Genomic DNA, 21,958 nt, shown 5'->3' with positions numbered 1-21,958 from the left:
GGTCTAGGCCAAGCAGGAGGCCACAGAGTAGAAGCTAAGATCAGTTACTGAATAACTGACCTGGCATTACATGTCAAATTCAGTTCAATGGAACGACTGTATTATGTGTCCTGCAAGTTTTGCAAGCCCTCAAACATAAACATAAGTGACAGTCAAGAGTTTGCAAAGGAAGAAAGCCTTGACATTTCATCTGTCATACTTATAGAACACAGACTGTACAGTACTTTTCATTCGCTATGGTCTGTGATGTCTGGACGGGACACGCCGTGGACGCTGAACAAAAAGATCAGCATTTCTTACATCACTGCTTTGAATGAGACTAAGATTGCATAACAGAAGAAAGTAAAATATATATATATATATATATATATATATAAATACATATGCATATATACATATATATGTTTGTATACACATAACGTCTCTCTGTGATCCTCTATATTAAACAAAATGTATGTTAGTTTTTTTATTTATTTTTTTTAGAAATTTAAAAGCTCTAGATATAAAGTGTATTTAACTAAAGTATATTTCTGTTTCTTTTAGCACTTTACCCATGGCAGTGTTTATCCATATACTCCCTCTTTGAAATTTGAACTGATTCCCTTCAAAACACATTATGATTATTACCTCTGGACTTTAACTTATTGCAGAATCTGATTTTATTTATTTTTTTTTTTTTAAATTTCACATCACTTTAAAACTCACTTAAAGACGTAAGGCTGTGTATGGTATACTTGCTCTGTTATTCAAGTTTCTGATGCAAAAAAGTCAAACCTCACACATACTGTACATGGAGAACTAACCATTCAGTTCCAGAGATCAGTTCTGACAATATTTGAATCACTTTGATTTCACATAATAATATGGTGGACTCCGACATATGTGAGGTGACAAGGCTTTTGTGTCCTCCACTCAATGACCCATCTTTCAAAATCAGATAAAAATACTTGGAGGCTAGGTTCTCTATCTGCAGGCTAACATCTGAAGTCTCTTTCCTTGTCTGTTTCTTTGTTTGTTTGTTTATTTATTATTTGTTTGTTTCTTAGTAGGAGAGAAAAAAAAAAACGTTTCTTAGGCTCTTGTGTACCCCCCACCACCACCACCATTTTTTTTTTGTTTCAGCCTCATTACTGTGAAAACCATAAAGTGGTGCTCTTGATTTCATAGGACATTGGCTGTAAACTCACCAGGGTAGCTCACAGGGACCTCTACATGGCTCGATTGCCATGAAAAGATTGGCAAGGTTGTCTTTTTTCCCTACCAAAACAGTAATTAGCACCCTGTTACAGTTATTAGGCTAGATTAGCAATTGTGGCGCCAATGATTAGTGCAGTCCTCTGGCATCACAAGTCAAATGAAGACGATTGTTAGAGCTGTTGACTGGCTTTAACCTTTTATCACAGCTTGGACATTATGCAGCTGCAGCAGACTGGAGGGCAGAAGAATAACATGCCTTTCATTTTTCATGGATAACACAATGGGAAACACAAAGTGCAGTAATTAAGCCTCCTGGGTGCTTCCATTGTTGGATTCAGGCTGTGCTGCAGTGACATCTACTGGTAATCAGTAGATCCAGCAACACAAGGTTGTGGAAGTAAAGTTTTGGACAGTTCCTCTATACAAACAACAAAAGCAGTTGAATCATTTTGTCCTTCACTGTATGGATGTTTTCTTTAGGCATTGTTTTACTTTTCTGCAGTGATGAGAGCAGGGTCCATGTGAATGGACAATGACTGAGGGAAGAAAATAAATGAGACTTACCATATCTTACGGGACATTATGTTAAACTAAAATACCACCCAACTGTTACTGTTACTTAAAAATTTCAATTTAAAAGTTTCCATTTCTACTTGTGGATACATTATTGCAATGCTGTATTTGTTTTATTTTTATTATATACACTGATAATTGTAAATTAAACTGGTCAAATAATTAGCATGACAAAAGATGATTGAGCACTTAAAAATTAAAAATTATGAACATAGGCCAGATTACTGCATTTTTAGAGTGTGCTATTGTGCTCTAATGCTGTGTAGCATAGACTAATTAAAGAATGTGTTAAAATGAATTATTTCACAGAAATCAAATGTGTGGGACCGAATTCATATAAAACAGATTAAATATAATAAGGAACTGAGATCAGTTTGATTAGTATATTTGGTGAAGGCAAAGCCGTTGCTACATCTAAGAGAATATTAAGGGAAATGCCACGGTTTACCAGGTTTCAGCCGGATAAAGAACAGCTGCAACATGGAGATGGGCCAGATGCACAGATAATATGATTAAGGACATGGCCTCAGTCACGTACACCTCACAGTTCACAGACACTAAGATCTCTATCTCAGTGTATGTAAGCAATATACATAGGTGACAGAAGGCCCATGTTGTGGAAACTATGCATTGTGTTTGAACAATAAAAGTCAAGAGGTTTGCATTGAGAGAGCATCTTAATCTTCAAAACTTCATTACGTAACATATAATGTGGTATTACAGTTGACAAACTAAAAAATGCACATTGAATTATACACATTACGTCAGCTGCACACCTTTTACTTAATTGGTCCAGATTTTAAGATTTTCTAAAATAACTATTTCAGTTATTGGAATGGCTTTCATTTTACAGCACTTATATTCAAAAGCTTGTAGCCAGCTCTTTAAACTATGCTTTTTAAATGATGAAAGAAATTAATATCAATGTTGAATCATGCACGAAAAATAAATAAAGTGCAAGCTAATGTTATAGTAGTTTTAGACTAATTATAATATAAATACTTAATTCTTTTTTATTTTTTTTATTATAAACTGTTGTTTTTTGACTGAAATGCCCTTACTAGATTTGTTCAGTATGGATGTTATTCCTCAGGACACAAAAGCAGCGAAGAGGCTCTGTGTGGCTTCTGTAGACACAAGTAAGTTTTCTTTTCTATTCTTTTTTTCTCCTTCATGTATTAAGGATTAAACAATCTTTTAACAATCATAACAAAGCTAACTGAATTCAGATGCAATCATATCTCATGTGAAGTATAATCTGTTTTCTGTGATGTGAATATATAATCTAGATTTGCAGTTTAAAATCTGTTCTATACTAGTCTATGTCCCTGGATGGCTTATTAGTGAAGTTCTGCTTCATCTCATTTAGTATGACTGGGGCAGGTTATGTTTTTCAGTGTCCTTAGTTATTCTGCCTACAGCCTAAGATGATGTGGGATCCCTGGAGAGGTTCAGACTGTTTCTGTGCAATGAGAAAGTGGACCTGCCCCCCTTTCCCTCTCCTGTATGCACTCCCAACACAGTCAATTACCGTGATGGAACTGTGATTGATTGTGTTGCAAGAGGACTGCACAAAGGCCCTCAGTTCAATGGTGACAAATGGTCGTCGCAGCAATCTTTACTTGATTTTGTCAAGCAGTATGTCTATAACAGCTGTTAAGAATGCATTTAATCCTTCCCAAGTCTCCAGCTATTGATTACAAAATGCAGATACCTTTCAGCAGAGACCACAATCAATAACCACAGGTGTGCATAAGTAATATAAAAGTATTTAATCATAAATGGTTGAATCACATTGTCATAGATCTTTTTATTTTTCTCATGGCAGCATCATTGATGAAGCAGCTGTTTTGGGGAAAAGCATTTAAACATTGATGATGGACAGGTGTGTGTGAAAGGCAAGCACCATCTAACGGCAGTCCAGGAAATAGTTAAATAATTGAAGTCACTCTTGTAAACATGGACATGAATTTTCCACTTTTTGTGTACATGAACAGAAAAAAAACAATGAACTCTTAATGACATCATCAAATAACAATAAACATTTTTTTAAAATGCAGCATGGATATCTATTGTTGGAATATTTCACAGCATTTTTCCACATTGTGGAGAAAAAGCATAAAAAGTTCATTTTATCGAGGCTTGTTCTTCAGGACTTGCAGCAGCACTCACCACATACTGAGCTTCAGACTGGAAGTACTACACGTTCCATCTTTTCTAACTCATTCCAATGCAAGCGATTTTTCTGCTGGTTAAATGATGTTGCATTTTGAAACACACATGCCCAAACACGTGATGAACTTTACTTGACTTTTATGAATAGTGTGAGAAGAATTATTTCTGAAAGGTGTGAGGAATTATTCACAGGATGCAATGTGTGTATGGTCTTTCTTTTTTCCCCACCCCCTCCTGCTTATAAGTAAAAAGGTCGTTACATCTCCTTCTGATATCAGCCACAGCTCTGTCCCTTGTGTGTAAACTTACTCCCTGGCTGGATGCTCAACTATGTTTGTCAACCCAGCTATCAGTCAATAAAATAATACATGAAGTGAGTTTTAACTTGTGAAGGTAGATGAGGTTTATGCTGGCTAGATACAAGAGGAAATCAAAATTTGATCTGATTTGAGATGTATAAATCAGAAGTGGTAATTATTTAATTGGATTCACATAGCCTGCTTTAGCAGGGCTATTTACATTCAGCCTTTTCATGCTTTTCAACCTGAGGCCAAAGGTATGAACTTATTTTCTTGTTTTATTGTGGTATAAATTAGTTTGAAAGTTATAATGTAACAAAAACTTAGGAAAATTCATGTCCATTAAACAAAACAAAAGTAAGTATTTCTCATACTGTCTTGAGACCCAGCTGAAAAGCCAGAAATAGGAAAACAGAAAAAAATCCTTCTATGGCTTTGTGTGTGTGTGTGTAAAAATAACCCAGTTCAGCCATCATTTCTTTAATAAAAAATTAATAAGTGGTCTTTAGCTTCATAAGACAATGATGATTTTCTAATGACCACCTAAGACTTTTTTTCTAAGTGTAGGTAGACAAGTAAATAATTGAAACAATTCCCAGCTGCTTTGACCTTAAGTGGTTTCTATAATTTGCAGCATCACTGGCACCAAAAAACCCTGAAGGATCATCTATTTCTTAAGTAGGTAAGAAATAAGTTTAACTGCTGGCAATTAGCTCAGTATATTATACAGAGGTAAGAACAGAGCTAAGAACACCAATCAGCTCATCATCAAAACAATTAAACTGCTGCTTATCAACAAGTGTGACCACTCTGAGTACACAACACCCCTACTACATTCAAACAGCAGGCTGTGTTGCAGCAGTTACAGAGGCATCTCAATATAGACAACATAGTTGTTTTTAGTCATCCGCATTCTGCCCCCTTGTCCCTGGTAAACTAACTGAATAGGGCAAAGGATGTGACATTCATCATATACAGGAGGAGCAACCATAAAGGGCATCGCAAGGCTGATAAAAGAGGGAGAGACAGGCATCACAACATGCTGTAAAAGCCAAAGACCTCTAGTAGGGTCTGATGCAAGGAAGCTGAAATGGCAGTGAGGAAATGTGGGTAGCAAGGAGAAGGAACAGCAAAAATGCAGTGTTTCAGGTCAGGTGATGTTGAAATCAGGCACACTGCAGCTCTTTTCACAATATGCTGTATACTACATAGTACATGAAAGATGTCTTTGTATCTGCATTATATTCTGCCTTCATAGGTCAACAGTGTAAATGATACAACAATGAGAGCTGACAAATGGCTTGTAATTACACTACATGAAATCCCTCCACATCAGTGGCTGATAACAGGGAACGCAGCTTGGCAGCTGCTGGTCATCACTGTCAATTGCACAAGCAGATAAATAGAGAAGACGACAAATAGTAAAGTTTGTGTTCAGGCATGGTGAAGCAAGTCCCTGTGTTTATCAGACTGGTCAGTAAAGGCAGTCAAAGCTTCAAACAGAGGTATACATATAGTTTTGTGTAGCGAGGAGAGAACATCTCTTAAAAGAGTTTAAAGTTGGCCTCACCGTCATCTGGGTTTGCTGAGAGAGATGAATGTTATACATTCACTTTAGGAGAAACCTAAAGAGTCTGTCTGACAGATCAACTTAGCTGCTTATACCTACCCAGCTGTAATGGCTTTTCAGTTTAGGGACAATGTAATTGGTGAGGCTTTCTTATTAACAAATAAAGCCACCAATTTCCTGATTTTTCTTTCTTAATGTCAATAAATCCCACAAACAAAAAAAAAACCCATTTGACCCTGATAATACACTCAAGGCAAAATGTAATATTCTAATACAAAAACATTGATAAACTACATTTCCCACCATAACATATTGCATCAAAACAATAAACATTGCTGTAAGAATTGCAACTTATATACAGAAGGATATGTACACACAGGATTGTGGGACAGTTATGAGCAACACAGTACGTCACCCGCCTGGTGCAGTCGGTATGTGCCTGAGTTGCCATAAAGCGTATGTACTTCTTTTGGTTAATAACATGTACCAGTGATTACACCTGCTGGCTTCTGAAAATAAAAATTAAAATTATAAAGGCTATATGCACCACTGGGACTGGGAAAATTAAGTTGCTGACATTAAGACATAGTCCTGTCTGCCTTAAAGGTGCAAAATCAACAATATCACTGTGTCAAGCTTCACCAAATTTCTTAATTAAAGTACAACTTAATCCCATTTGGTAAATTAGACATTTCTATGACAATAGCATGCAGTTTCCCTGTACAAAGATAAATACATTTTATAGTCCACGTATTTACCACAAAACGTATCACATTATAATACGGTAACTTTCACGTTTTTACAATAAACTATCCAATTATAACGTGACAAGGTTCTAATTTTCTTTTATTTGGGTGACAGCTCTATCTTTCTGTATTTTCTAAACCATGTTTCAAAAAGCTTTAGTTACCATTTGTTTTGGTTGTTATGGTGATAAGCCCAGTGCCAAGGAGAAATACAAATAAATATTTTGTAATCACAAGAAACCCACCAAAGTTTTTTTTTCCTTTGTTATGACTGCAAAAAATTGTAATTCCAGTAATTCAGAAACATCTGCAATTGATACAAGCTGATAATGATAGATGATAAACAGGCATTGTCTGATGTCTCTAGCAGTTATCTGATGTTTTTGAGCAGCTGTTGGCTGAAAGACAGAGGTGGCAGTTGGTCAGTCCCTACTCTTTACCTGATTTAAGAAGATTTTACCAAGGGCCTTCTCTTACAACAGGGATCGCAAACTGATCTATGAGGGCCACTGTAATGCAGGTTTTACATGTTTTCCTGCATCAGCAGACATGACTTAAATGAATGAGTCATTGTTTGCATTGATTACATTTAATTTGAATCAGGTGTGATGAAGCAGGGAAGTACCAACCTGCTGTAAATTGGTCCTTAAGGGCTGGAGTTCGAGATCCCTACAGTCATGACAGAGAAGCAGAAAGCTAAAGTCAGAATAACAGAACCAGCAGACACACCTGCTGGAGTTTTCAATTATTAGGAAATGCAAACTGGAACTGTGATTTTGCAAAAAAAATGAATAAATAAATAAATAAATAAAAAAAACTTCTGTATTTGGCCAACATAGCTATCAGACGTTTTGATGTAAAACTTGGATGATTAAACCATCTTCATGATGACTGATTCAGCCGATTGAGATGGATTTGTGGTATAACAGAAAACTTTGATGCCCCAAAGTAAACCAGCCAGTCATGAAAAAAAAAAAAAAAAAAAAAACAGCAGCGTTTTGTGGGATTTGTTGACAAAAAGAGCAAAAACAAAAACATTAACATTTGCCTTGTAGGATTCTGCACAGCTCAACAACATTTACAGTGAAATCTGGTGTACGGTGTTAACATACTGTAGGAGTAAAAAGGAGAGAAAACCAGTTGACTATTTCCATCTTTTTTTTTTTTTTTTTTTTTTTTTGTAGAATGTTTTTTTAAAAAATAGATAAAACCTTAAGACACATTGATAATAAGATATTAAGAAACTACCTGACAGTTCTGTCTCTGGACCTTAACAAGAATATTTCAGTGTGTACAAACAACAATGTTTCAGATACAGTGACCATGAAAGAGAGCAAGAAAGAGGCAGATGGAAAAAATGTTCATCTACTCCTATGCTGATGTTACATTATCAGTGCAGGGTATAGGTTACAAGTTAAGTGACTACACCATGTAAAGCCAGGTTGGTGCACCCAGCACATTTAGGAATGTCAGATAAAACAAACTTAATTTTGGCATTTAAGTCTATCATTTAATTCCGTTTTCTAATGTTTCTGTTGCAGGTCCCTGATTGCAATCAATCCAATTATAATGACATTGTGTGTCTCAACACAACGAAAGCAGCAAACACATTCCTGTTGATTCATTGTGTGAATCAACAGGAATGTGTTTGCTGGTTTCAGTGAAACTGGTTGATCTTCATCTCTCACATGTTTTATCTTTAATAAGTCATCGATGTGCCACAGTGACATAACTTTTAGTGATTATTGTTATTGCAGAGGGCTATTGGTAGCGTGTGTGAGTCCCACAGATTTAGTCGATAAGTTGGTTAGATCCTCTGCCTCTTTCTGAGGAAGAGAAATTTCCAGTGATGTGACTGAGTTCCCAAGATGACTGTCACAATTCCTGCTGCTGCCACCCACATCTGCCACTCCTAGGGTGGGTGCTTGACTAATGTGCCTTAGCTTTCTTGCAGAGTGAAGTGCAATGATGGATGCCATATGCAGACCTCCACTGTGCATCCAAGCATTACTGTGCCACCCATGGCTCCATGAGGCAACGTCCTCTGAGCCCCAGCAAACTGTCCACATCTTGGCTCAGTGCGAGTGTGTATTGAGCCTGAATCTGAGCACTGACGTGCTCACTACTTGCCATTTGAGAGTCTCAGGATGAATCAATTTACAGGAACCTGTCTAGAAAAAAAAGAAGAATCAGTAGCTTTCATTTTAATCTATGTACCAGCTTCTATTTATTATAAGGAGAAAAAAAAAACAGGAGAATGTGGAAGCAGAACAAAGAGTTCACAGTTTTCAGATACCTGTTTTTTTGTCCGTCCTTTCAGTAGTTGTTAATCTGCAAGGGGGGGGGGACACAGTGCCCAGATATTTACAGACCATAATTAAACTTTTCAAATAATGTTTTTTTCTTTTTTGATGTTTCTATATCAGTGTCAAAACTGTGCTCAAAACACCCACATGTTCCACCTAGCACTTTTGAACTGCTAGGCTTAGAGCTTAGGCTATGCCAAAGGACACAAGAACAAATCAATTCACTAGTAGTAAGGATCGTTATGTCTCTGTCTACGCACAAAGCTGTGGGGCTCTCGAAAATGTGAAAAGAGACTCAAAACCCCTTGAGCACTTGTAAACCGATGTGTGGTAAATGCAGTTTTGTCCATGCCTACCAGGTGATTTGAGCACACGTATTTAATGATTTGAACAAGTAGAAGCCTTTTTTAAAACAAAACTAAGAGATTTATACACTTAAAGGCGAAACACAAATTGTGTGTAACATATTAATATTAATGCATTTTTGTAATTAGTGCATGTGTAAATTTTTGTGTGTGTGTGTGTGTGTTATTTCTAGATATTTGTGTGTACATTTGCAAGTACCAAAAGTTACACACAAACTAGTTTAGACAGTTTGTAAATCATGTATTACACACACACAATAATATTGAGTCAATTTTCTCTACTGAGGATCCTGTTTGTTGATGAATAAATTGTTAAACTATCAATATGACCTCAATCATCCAGTCCAATAAAAGACACCAAACAAAAGTCACTGGCAGTTGTTTGGCAAGTTTTTTATGGGCACAACCCACATACTCAACACTACTCCTTATGCCACAAACTCATCCTCCTTACAAATGTGGTACAATTTAAAAGAGAAATAAACAGACTTTCCAATTTTGCTAAGAAGCATTGCTACAACAAAGAAATAATCCAAGCACAAATTTCCTTACTTTTGTACTAAAATAACATAAAATTTCTAAATAACGTTTTGTTTCAAAAATTGGATTTTTTTGTAGACAGAATTATTATCTTCATAGATGCTGCATGCAACATGGTTTCAGAGGCTTTGGCTCAGCTCAATTATTGTGTTTTTCTGTGCACCCTGAGGTGCTTCAAAATGCCAAAGATACTAAAGTAAGATGTTCTTTTTTTAAAAAAGAAAATAAAATTTTGCAGGGGTTTACCTTTACGTGTAGACTTGGACTGACTAGCAGCCACCGTGGTCAGGTCTGCTGGCAGACCTACATACACACCTCCATAGTTCCTGAAAGGAGTGGAGAGGATGTTGGTGCATTATTTTCTTCCCACTGTTTTTGCACAACACCCTTTTTTTTTATTCTTATTTTAAATAGATTTTGTATAATGCCATTAATATCATATTTATTTGATAAATGACTGTGGCAGGAAGTCAGAGTACAAGGAGAAATGTCATGCAGCCACAGAGAGAACAAGCAAATGTTTTACAAACAGGTCCCACCAAACCAGAACCTGAGCTTTGTCACATTGAGGTGACTACAGCACCTAACAGCTCAAATTGTCCATAAAAAGAAAATATTATTATTCACATCATTATCTGGATGCCACACAGCAAACATAGTTTTCCGCAATAACCACACTACAACGTGGTCCTGTTGAAATGCTTTTAACAGCCCCATAGCAACTAAAACTATTAAAAGCAATGGCAGAATACCTCCTTTTCTCATCTTCTGCCAATGGATCTTCTGTCCTGATTGAGAGAAGAATCACAGGTCAGGTCAGCTCTTGGAACACAAAGACCAACATACAAAGTAATGACAAGCAGCAGACACTGAACGGTGGAGGGGCTTTTACTTGGCTGCAGAACATTTCAGGTATGCTGCACGGAATACTGATCATTCTCTTGTGGCAACAATGATGAGGCAGACTGAATAGGAAAATTTAATTTCAGCCAGACCACGAAGCAATCATTTTCCAATGGTCTCAGTTTTGTTATTCGGTTAAGAGCCGACATGAAGCTGCATCTTCTGATTCACAAAAAACAATGACCTATCTCTCTCTTTTTTTTTTTTGGGAAAAAAAGGGGGGGGGGGGGGTGTATATTGTTTGTCTAAACTTCAGTTTTCAATGTTATGTTAAGACCATTTTACTCTATTGGGTTCTGAAAGCCTTGTGGAAACCAACATGTTGAATGCGCATTCCCCTTTTAGATGGTCAAAACTTGACTTTTTAGTTAGGGTTAAATAAAGTTTAGGTTAGGGTAAGGATTTTGAAAAAGCATGATGTCTATGCTGAGTTCCCTAAGATTCAGAAAAACAAGAGTAAGTGTGTGTGTCTACATGCAATTGTTTGTGATGTTTTGCTCCGCAGTTCAGTTCTAGGAAGCTGTGATTAGCTTCAGTGAGTCAGTGCTCTACAGTCAGCTCTCATGGGTCCTATGCTGGCTGCTCAGATAGCTATCAAGGAGCATATATGCTGACATAGTCTATACAATACACACATGCATACACAGACACACACACATAAACAAGCTTGTGAAGTTATCCTTATTACAACCTTAAATTGACTTACACTCTTTGCCAGTCTCAACCAAATCCTAATCTCACCCCCTTGCTATAACTGTCTAACCCTTAACCTAAACTTCTGCTATGGTTGATGCACTCATTACCCCAATCCCTAACTAATACCCAAGAAATGACCATTTTCATCATCAGGACTAGTTTTTGCTTAAAAAAAAAAGACCACTGGCTCAGATTAGAAAAATGTTTATACCAGATCAGATCCTAAAGAGGCTGCAAAAGCAATTACACAGCCACACACACAAGCATACGCTCATCCACACTGTTTCCACAGCACGCTGTAGAAACGCTGCTCCTCCCAACACTTTGACAAATGCTAATTCTGGATGACAAACAACAGCGTGTCCTCTGTACAGCACTTCAGAGAATCTTCCGAACTGACACATTTTCTAAAGCCCAAAAATAATACTTATTCATTTCTATATTTATTTGTTTATTCTTGGCAAAATAATTATTTTTTTAAAAAGACAAAGCAGTGAGGAACAATGTTTCATGTTAAAATATATGTGCATTTTTTATGTGCCAGAAACAAATTTTGTTAAGGTCTCAAGATGTAGTCGTTGCCAATATTGTTCATTTTTTAAAGGCATGAATCCCAATGGTCTAGCTTCGCAAGAAAATATTTCAGTTTAAAAAGTTACTGTATATTTAAAGATGTTGAACATTGGTGGAGTGGGTGTAATAATTCAGATACTAACACTTATATAAAGATAAACCTCAAAGGCATGGATCACCAACTCCAGACCTCTTGGGCCAGTGTCCTTCAGGTTTTAGAGGTTTCCCTGCTGCAACACACCTGATTTTCTTTCAGTATTGTTTGTGATGTAATTTTGTTTTGTTTTCCTGTCTTCGTTGTGTCTGTGTTGCATCTTTCTGCTGCCTCTTGGCCAGGTTGTCACTGTAAATGAGAACAGATTCTCAATTGACTCACCTGATAATAAATAAAGGTTACTACTGATACAAATGAAATGGTTCTCCAACAGTTTGTTTTCAGGTTCTGCACAAGCCTCTTAATGACACAATAATTTGAGTCAGGTATGTTGCAGCAGGAAAGGATCTAAAACCTGCAGGACAGTGGCCGAAGAGGTTTGGAGTTGGTGATCTCTGATCCAAGGTGTTCTGTGTGATGTGATATGTCCTTGAAACCACTTATGAAGGACTCATTGACTACTTTAAATAATTAGAAAATCCCTGATGTACTTACACTTCTTTGGAGGCTTCTGCTGGCCCTGAAACATTTGAAAAGACAAGTGTTAACCAAATTTATTTTTGAAATGTCTTGTAGAATACATGTTTTCTCAAAACATTTTAACTTATTTAACATATTTAACATCAGTGGACCACACAACAATCACTTTTTGTACAGCAATGGTATGGATGCTTAGACCACCCTAATCATTTAATCAGGCGGTCATGTAGCAGCCGCTCACTTCAGTCTAAGCTGGTGGAAGAGGTAAGATAAAAGGGCATTGGTGTGCTGTGAGCTTATGAAAAGCTGTCAATAATCTTTTGATTGCCACATAATTCTTGTATTAACTTTTATTAATGCTACCCATCTCTTTCACTTCATGGCCACACTTCTTTCTAAAGGCTACATCTAGCAAAATAACACAGTGTGTCACGAAACAAAACATTTTAGAAACTACCTTCATAAACTTGCCATTGAGTTCAATGTCACCAGAACTGAATTGAGTAGTTTGAAAAGTGGTAGAATAGAAAAGAATCGCAGCATGAAGGTGAATCTGGCATATTTGCTAGAAGGCTGTGATACAGCAGGCACCTAATAACAGAAATCCTATCAAAGTGCTTGGTCCTTGTATAAATATAACTATACAACTAACCACGCCAACTAAACGTCATGCATTTGCTTTAACACATACATTACATGAGAAGAAAAAGTTAGTTTATATGCTCTTTTAATTGTTTCAAGTGACAGAAGTGGAGCTGTGGTATGTCTGCTGGCAGCTTTTTAGGTTGATGCAAAGGTGACGCTGTCTTAGTCCTGTACAGGATGTAGACAAGGGAAGTCTTGGCAAGTGTGAAACGTCACTGTTTGCTGAGCATGAAAGTATAACAAGTAAAAATGGCTAGAAAGATTATTGTACATATAGCTTTTTGTTTGGATTTTATACAAGTGATGGAATATGCTTCTTTCTAAATACTTAAATAAGAAGTTGGGATTGATACAAAATTTTCCACACATAGTGTAAAGCTCACTAAAGAACTGGATAAAACCATGATACCACATGATACCACAAAGTTAATTTTATTCATTTGTAGCTACTAGTTTGTTTATAACAGAGTAAGCATACCACAAAACCAGCAAACTGCATTTACACGCTACAGGTTAGTGGTCATTTATTCATTATTTAATATCATTTATTCATTATTTATTTATTTATTTATTTATTACATTAGCATTTATACTTTGTGTGATATTATGGAGACATGTAACACTTTTTATTCAATTTGTGCAGATTACTTAGGTTTGGGGTATAAATTTGATATATTTTAAAGTGATTTTCAGTGAGCATGCAACTCACATCCTCCCTATTCCATTGGATCCTGTTAAGCTGTCCCATAATGACTCAGTGGTTGACAGAATTCTTCTCAATTACTCAAGGAACACAGTGTGTTTGGCTCAATTTAAAAACTCTTGCTGTGGTCATCCCAGTATTGTTTGACTCCTAACAGTTCATTCTTTGCTTTGCCAATTCAGCTTGAGGATAATTAAACTTCCCTCTTGAATGTACAGTTTCACATTGAAAACAACAAACACAAGGCTCAATTCTGCTCTTCAGCTGCTTTTTCATGCCATGCCTTATTGTTTAAGAGCAAGGAAAAACACAAGAGACACATGTAAAAACAGACAACTGTATTCTACACACAAACATTCAGCAATTTTCATCCCTGTAGAGGGGATGGCTTTTCACTGTGAATGTTTGAGTCTGCTGACATGACAAAGGAGCCTTTTCAGTGGCCTGACAAAAGCTCATTCATATCCAAGGGTGCAGATCTGTGTGCACAGGAATTGGGAGGAGCAAAAAGAAATACAGTGTGGTCATTAGAGTGAATTTGATAAGAACCTGGCTTGAATTCCAAACGCTCCAGTGTGACTTGACTTTAAGGCCTCCCGAGTGACCTCGGCTAAGCTTTGGTTATCTCCAGGAAACAACCCACTACAAACAAATGGCAACTCTTAGGCTGAATAAGCAGTACTTAAACACTTAAGATGCAGTGTGTGAAAGACTATAATGTTAATACACATAATGATAATGACTGTATAACTGTTTCTTTACAGACTGTGCTGGTTAAAGGTACTTTCTCTATAAAATAATTTGAAATATATATTTCATCTGATCACAGCTCATGTTTTAGTTTATTATGTCTTTATGCTCCAGGCTGCCCTTTTATGAGATACAGATACTTGTACAAATATGTACAAATAGTCCAATCAGGGTTTATGGTTACACACCATTTAGAAATGTGGTATAAACACAAATATGTTGTAACACTTTCATATATGAGCAAGAAGTGCTTGTAGTGTAACTTGGTATTCCAGAAAATGATGGTGCTGAAAGCCATGTCTTTTGACTCTGGTTTGGCGTCAGCTGGCATGGACAAATGAGTGCAGCCACTGGTACACATTTGTCAGAGTGACAGGATGTCACACATCCTTGACATTGTGCTGGTTGCTGAACTCTAAGAAGGAGTTAAAAGAAAAAAAGGGATGAGGTCTGCTGCACACAAATAAACGCAGCTGCTGTCCATCAAGGCCAAATGAGCCACACTTTTCAGACTACTTCAACAATGTTTGCAGACAGTGAAACCTCAAAGCAGATCGCATTAGAGCAGTGGCTGTGTGTAACACTGTTAACATGCCTGGCAAGTGCTGATTAGGTACCTGCAAGCGCACATACATTTGCACACCGTACTGCTTTAATGGGCAGTGGTGAGGTAATCCTGCAGATACTTCAAACTAATTATTTGACTATGGTACCTGGAGATTTATTTGGTATAATTTAAAATGTACATTGTGTGAGCCTAAACCAACAGAGGGAGATGGCTTACTTGAGGATAAGCCATAAAAAAACAAGCAGGACATCTTGGTTAGAGTTAGTAAAACCATATCACGCAGAATTTTCTCATTTCAAATGTGTCAACCAGTTTTTATGAATGACACCAGGTCATTGATTTAGTATTTCAGTGGTGCCTGCTTTCAGGTCACTCTTAGCATACCATCAAGTGAGGAGAGAAGTATGAGGGAATACCAGTGAAGCAGTTTACCTTTCATCCTCAATAACCCTTAGAAACTGTATAAACACACATTAAGACATAAAAGCCCATGAGCTAAAAAATCTGCATGACTATCTGTGTAGACTCCAATGCTGCAATTGATGGATCTGTGTCGTTATTCTTAACAGAGATGTACATTCTTCTGGCAACTGAGACTTAGGACATGGGAAACCGTTCATGATCGACTTACCACCCTTGGCTTTAAGAAAACACCACTGGCATGACATGTGCACACACATATACACAACAGAGATTGAAACAATATGCCTCATATTGCTTTTAAAAACATCTTCACCGTCATTGTTAGACACAAAGATTATGATATACTGGTGGACATTTATTTATGAATGAAATCAGGCAACCAAGAGCTGCATGCAAGGACCTACTCTAAAATACTGTTGAACGTAAGGGTAACCCTGACATCATTTACATTCAAAACACCTTCTCCCCTTGATGCAGATACAGTGACAACTCTTTCTCCCAGCCTCTCTCCCACACATTGACCCATTATTACACAAACAAACACACACACAGAGAAATTCCTGAAGCACTCACCCCCTCCTGAGGTGCTGGTGGCTGAGGAATTGCCACAACCCATTTTGCATCGATGCAGCCACTGTCCAAGCAGAGCGGAGACACTTAGAAAGTGGAAAGATGAGAAGGAAAAAAGGGAGACCCACAACACATTGGGGAAAAGAGGGGGAAGCGGGGGAAGGATAACAGAGGAAAAGAGGGAAGGTCGAAGAGATGCCTCACAGGAATCCCCTTTGGTCGTATATTGCTCTCTTCTGTGATGAGTCCTGTGTCTATCCTCTGTGCAATGCAACGGAGAGTTCAGTGTGAAGTGAAAGCATTGAGAGAGGCTTTTATAGACACACTCACTGACACAGAGAGAATGACAGAGAGAGAGAAAGAGGGGGAAGAGGGAGAGAAAGATGCTTTGCCCTCACATGATTTGCTCTTTTTCTCCACCCTGACATGGTTGCCCGGGAAACCAGGGTAAAGGAGGCGGAGGGTGGAGTATGACTTAACCAATAGGGAGCTTCCTTTTTATGTAAAGGTGTAAAAAAAAAAAAAAAAAAAAGGACAGCATTTAAGGACATCAATATATCAGCCTGTGTGTGAGAATTCTTGTAAAATTCCAAAATTGCTTTTGTGTGGTAAAACATAGAACATCTTTGTGAGTTTTTCATGGTTTAGACACATGCTCACTCATGCCAAATACTGACTTCTTTGAGTTCTTGAAAATCTGTGAGAATAAACAATCTGATAATACGTTGAAAACTCCATACATGAAACCACAAGGGCCAGGCATGGGCCAGTTATAGCCCTCAGCGATTCTCTGTGGATCCCTTTCCCTGATTTCAGTCACGACGTTGTAAGCTGTTACACGACTGTGCAGTCATATGAGAGGAGTTAAGATGGCAGGATGCATTACATTAACACTCTCTAATAGTGAAAGTGAGTCACATTCGATCAGTAATCACATTGTTTTGTTTTGTTTGTTTGTTTGTTTTTATTAAAATAAAACTTCCCAGTGATAAATGCTATGTTTTCAAGAAAGAAATATCACAACAGATGATTCTCTTGTTTTCACTTCACAAGCTGATTATGGTTTCCACAGATTCATTTTCAGGTTTATGAGATTTGCTGGAATTTTGTACAGGCAATGGTTGAGGAAGAAGATATTTTATGCACAAAAGTCTGTTTGAAATATCTGTGTGAAACTGGTCTAATTTCAATTTTTTTCTTTTTTTTTTATTCAGTCCTGAGTCCTGAGAGAATTAAAACATCAGTCCAAATCTAACAGCTCATTAAATTAGCTTAGTACAAACACTGGAACCAAGGCATGGGAAACTCTTCCAGCTCTGTCAACATGTAGAGAGCAAACCCAACTTTTTCTTTACCTGGTAAACAAAGTGGTAATTGAATCTGCAACCGCATGGCTCATAAGAGATACTACAGCACTCTCTCACTTTCTTCCAGCCACAGGATCCCATCACAGGAAGTCACTAGTAGTGTTGCATGAGGTAAAATGATTTCCACAAAGATAAAGCTTCTGACACACGTAAATGTAAAATGTAAGGAGTTGTAATTGTATTTGGTTTGCTCATAATAAAAACCTAATGGCCACCATTTTACCAATATCCATCCATCCCATCCATTATCTTGACCGCTTATTCCATTTCGGGTCGCGGGTGAGCTGGAGCCTATCCCAGCATTTTAACAGGTGAGAGGCAGGGTACACCCTGGACAGGTCACCAGTCTGTCGCAGGGCCAACACAGATAGAGACAAACAACCATTCACACACACACTCACTCCTACGGAGAATTTAGAGTGTCCAATTAACCTAACATGCATGTCTTTGGACGGTGGGAGGAAGCCGGAGAACCCGGAGAGAACCCACGCATACACGGGGAGAACATGCAAACTCCACACAGAAAGGCCACCACCCTCAAGGTTCGAACCTCCCCCCAGCCGAGATTCGAACCGACGACCTTCTTGCTGTGAGGCTGCGGTGCTAACCACCACACCACCGTGCAGCCCCATTTTTTTTTTTTTTTTTTTTTTTTTTTTTTTTTTACCAATATCATCATGCAAAATCCATTACTTTCTACAATCATTTAGCAGACGCTTTTCTCCAAAACAACCTACTACTGAAGGTGGTTAGGCAATAACGTTAAGGGTCTTGCCTAAAGACTCAACTGGAAGGTGTTAATATTTGTCCCCTGTGGGATTTTACCTCAGGTCTCCCGCCTGGGACAGTTGCCCTGCCAACTGAACTATCCAGCCGAGCTATTATTCTGCCAATATGTGTATAAAATCAATCACTTCACTATAATTTGTGTATAAAATCAATCACTTCACTATAATTTGTGTATAAAATCAATCACTTCACTGGTCATGCACACTATCTCCCTGAAACTCTTTCCCTGTTATGCAAAAACCTTTCATTATAAAAGCTCCAGCTTAAGCTTCCTATATCAATGTCTATAACATGCTTGTATTGGGCAGCTACTGACTGGTTGCAGCCGTGGTGCCGCTGAGCGCTCTTTTACAGCATTTTCTCTACCTGTTTGTAAAGACAACCACCACACAAGTTTCCTGCTGCACCACTTCACCCTCAAAATGCAGGTGACATCCAGGTGAATTGTTTTGGAGAAATACTTCTTGAGTGAAGGCTTAAAAACTTTGGTCTTAGATTGGCACACATTCACAGTTTCACTCCACATTTTTATTGCTCAACTGTGGGGAGTACTGTTCAGAAGCAGGGTAACGCTCTGTACCATTATGTCACCAAAAAGCTCCTCTGTCCCACTTCCCTGACTGTCAACAACCACGGCTTTCTTGAAGTAATTGTGAGCATCTGTTGGCTGAGCAGCTGCTTACAACATTCTAAGCGATTACTATCTGGTGGTCCAAGAGATAAGATTCATGCTTGACAGAGATAGAGGGGAGAGAGGAAAAGTGTGATAGTACAAGTAGATTTTTTTAATCATGTATTGCAGGTGATTGGCAAGTTATTTGTTGTGTCATGGCTTGAACACAAATCTGAAATATTTAGGCAGTTTCCTGAATCTTCCTCTAGCACCATCTAATTGGGAGGACTTATTTTGGGTATCAAACACCTTCAAAGTGGTAGTTCATGTCAACTTCAGGGGTATGTTGTCTTTTGTGTTAAATGTCAAATATAATCTAAGATGACAGACATACGTATTCTTTATTTAACTGGATTACATCACTCTGATGTTTTTGAGGTGAGTTCCTGCATTGATTACTATAATGGAATCCTGTCTGGGGTACCTAGCAAATGTCCAGGACTTTGGTTTGAACTTTGGTTTTCAAACAAAGTCATAGCAGTACACCCTTCCTACCCTCATCCATCTCCACTGGCTCCCCATCAAATATTGAATTCACTTTAAGATTCTCCTTCTCACTTAAAAATCCCTTCACAGACTTGGCCCTCGGTACCTCTCTGGCCTCCTTCTTCTACACACCACTACATGGAAATTTTAGTCTGACTCTGGCCTGTTCTCCACCCCACACACAAGGCCCAGTGCTTTAGGTGACCTTTCAGTGCTGCAGCCTAACATTCTTGAACTCACTGACCTCCAAGTTGCTCCAACTCTGGATACTTTCAAAGAGTCCCCAACCACCATGCATTAATCACTGCTTACAAAATCACATAATACTTTGGACTTTGTCTATCTTTATGTCTGGTCTTTGTCTTTTTATATCATTTGCCAAAGTGAATTACAGGTTTCAGCAGTTCAGTACAGTCAGATAAAAGCAAATGTGCATCAGTTCATTCTAACATAAATAGTTTAATTGCAAATTAAATGCATGTCAAATTAGTTGTGATTTTAATGTGTTTTACTTTAATTCTTTGTGATTAGAAAATAACAAATGGTATGCTAACAAATGGCTATGCTAATGCAAAAAGAATTCTGATCTATTTGACCACCATCATCCATTTGTAAAGCAAGCTTAATGGTACGAGCATAATAATAAATAATTAAAGAACTGAAATGCATAGTCTGATTAAAGCCACTACCTGACTAATTAAAGAGCACAAGTCCACTGGGAAGGAAAGGCTATGCCCTTCCCTGGTGGCAGAGGTGGAGGAACTGAGGAGGAACAGCTTGTTTACAAAACCAAGATACTGCACAACAAGACATGAGCATCTCATTGAGCCAATTAGACTATTATTCTGACTTAAAACAATTAGATTTAGAAGTTCAACTGTTTTTCCTGGCTTCCTTTGAGCCAGATAAAACAAACTATTCCTGGAGAGACTTTTTTGTGTGTACAATCTAACAATTAAAAAGACTAAAAGATCCTGCTGCATTTGACAATTAAACAAAGTCCAGGGCCTCAAATAGTGAAATCATGATCTCATAGGCTTCCAGGAAGATACAATGATAAGGCATTTTTTTACAGAGAGGCTCAAACTGCATTAGGTACTGCAAAAGCCAGAGGAAACTTAAGGTACTCATGCAGTAGTAACTGTATAAATGCGCTGCCTTGATACCATTAGAAAACTGTTAAGTCTAGGTCAGCTTTGCTAAAAAGTCAACTGGATCAGTGAAAAGAAAAGAGATCCTATTTTCTGATTTAGAAGTATACTTAGATATAGTAAACTTAATTCCCACATCACAATGCTTTGATTTAATACGAACATACTGCTGACTGTAATGAGGGGAATTAGAGAAAATCACCCTCTACATACATGTATCCTGTTTTTCTTTACTGTCTCTAAGTTTTGTTTTTCACATTAGGTTACACATAATTTAACGGGTGTTGCCCAGTTAGATATAACTGTGCTCATACAGGATATGATGACTACTGATTTTGTCACACAAGATGGGATGAATCAGAGAGGCATAGCATGAGAGCAAGTGGCTTTGATAATATGACCGCAGAAAACAAGTTGGGAGAACTTTTAAGTGAGCAAATGTAATTTTGAAAAGCATGTGGGTCTTCTCAACTATGGCCTATGTCCATTATTTTGCCACAAATAGTCCCCAGAGTACTTCCTTATGACAAACAATCATATCTTCGAGGGGCCTTGTTGGAAATTCTGCGTATTGACCAGGCTCATGATCTTAACTCCCCATGAAAAAAGGAATTTATAAAAGTAACATAACTGAACAAAGTTCTGAAATATGGCCATTAACTGATAAAACCAAATCAAATAAAGTCAGAGTTTATTTTTATATTACTTCTCAGACAAAAGTCTTTTGAAGTGCTAAAAGCAAAGCAACCAGGCACAAAAAACAGAACAAAAGAGCATACATAAAAAGCAGCTTCTCCATGCAGGCAAGACATATACAAAAATGGGGAAATTAATTATTTCTTCTACAAAGAGCAAAAGGATGACTACAACTTCAAAACATTTGCTTAATGTGATTTTATATGTATACAAAGGTTTGTCCCTTAAATCTGATGTAATTGTTCCATAAATAACAAAGCATTAAATAACTAAAATAAAACTCACATATCTTTTAAATAAAATAAATGTTATAAAATGGAAAGGAAAATCTGCATTCTTATTAGTTTGGATATACTTTTCTTATTAGAATTTTTATAATGATGATATTATTTTCCAAGATTTTTCTATACTTACTTACAGGATAATTTCTAATCAAATCTTTTTTTTCCCTTAAACTCAAATTAGGAAAAAATATGATTTGAGAAGAAAGAGCAACTCTATCCGACCACACGAGGTCACTGTTGCACCTAAAATAGCATAGAAGAACTTTTATAATGTGG

General features: G+C 37.4%; 1 protein-coding gene across 3 annotated transcripts; it reads right to left on the bottom strand.

Moving 5' to 3' along the window:
• Positions 1-3,527: 3,527 nt before the first annotated feature.
• Positions 3,528-16,548, bottom strand: LOC121647253 (overexpressed in colon carcinoma 1 protein). 3 transcript variants are annotated; one of them, XM_041996516.1, is made up of 7 exons: positions 16,441-16,548; positions 16,240-16,300; positions 12,593-12,617; positions 10,524-10,559; positions 10,018-10,097; positions 8,857-8,891; positions 3,528-8,731 (listed from the first exon to the last, which is right to left on the bottom strand). In XM_041996516.1, the coding sequence occupies exons 2-6, from the start codon at positions 16,280-16,282 to the stop codon at positions 8,887-8,889; spliced, it is 189 nt and encodes a 62-aa protein (XP_041852450.1). In that variant the 5' UTR covers positions 16,283-16,300; positions 16,441-16,548; the 3' UTR covers positions 3,528-8,731; positions 8,857-8,886. The 3 variants fall into 3 exon arrangements, with proteins under 3 accessions (XP_041852450.1, XP_041852448.1, XP_041852449.1); XM_041996514.1 differs by having other exon boundaries at positions 16,240-16,548; XM_041996515.1 differs by having other exon boundaries at positions 3,528-8,727; positions 16,240-16,548.
• Between the last annotated feature and the right edge of the window lie 5,410 nt (positions 16,549-21,958).

This window comes from Melanotaenia boesemani, chromosome 10 (genome assembly GCF_017639745.1).
Source record: "Melanotaenia boesemani isolate fMelBoe1 chromosome 10, fMelBoe1.pri, whole genome shotgun sequence".
Taxonomy (NCBI): domain Eukaryota; kingdom Metazoa; phylum Chordata; class Actinopteri; order Atheriniformes; family Melanotaeniidae; genus Melanotaenia; species Melanotaenia boesemani.
This window is presented reverse-complemented; position numbering and strand designations above follow the sequence as displayed.

What these genes read in the sequence shown, in the direction of transcription:
- LOC121647253 (XM_041996514.1), bottom strand. Translation starts at nt 16,282, where the DNA reads ATGGGTTGTGGCAATTCCTCAGCCACCAGCACCTCAGGAGGGG. An exon ending in CACCAGCACCTCAGGAGGGG is followed by an intron (nt 12,618 to 16,239) that starts GTGAGTGCTTCA and finishes CAAATGTTTCAG; the next exon opens with GGCCAGCAGAAGCCTCCAAA. An exon ending in GCAGAAGCCTCCAAAGAAGT is followed by an intron (nt 10,560 to 12,592) that starts GTAAGTACATCA and finishes TCTCTCAATCAG; the next exon opens with GACAGAAGATCCATTGGCAG.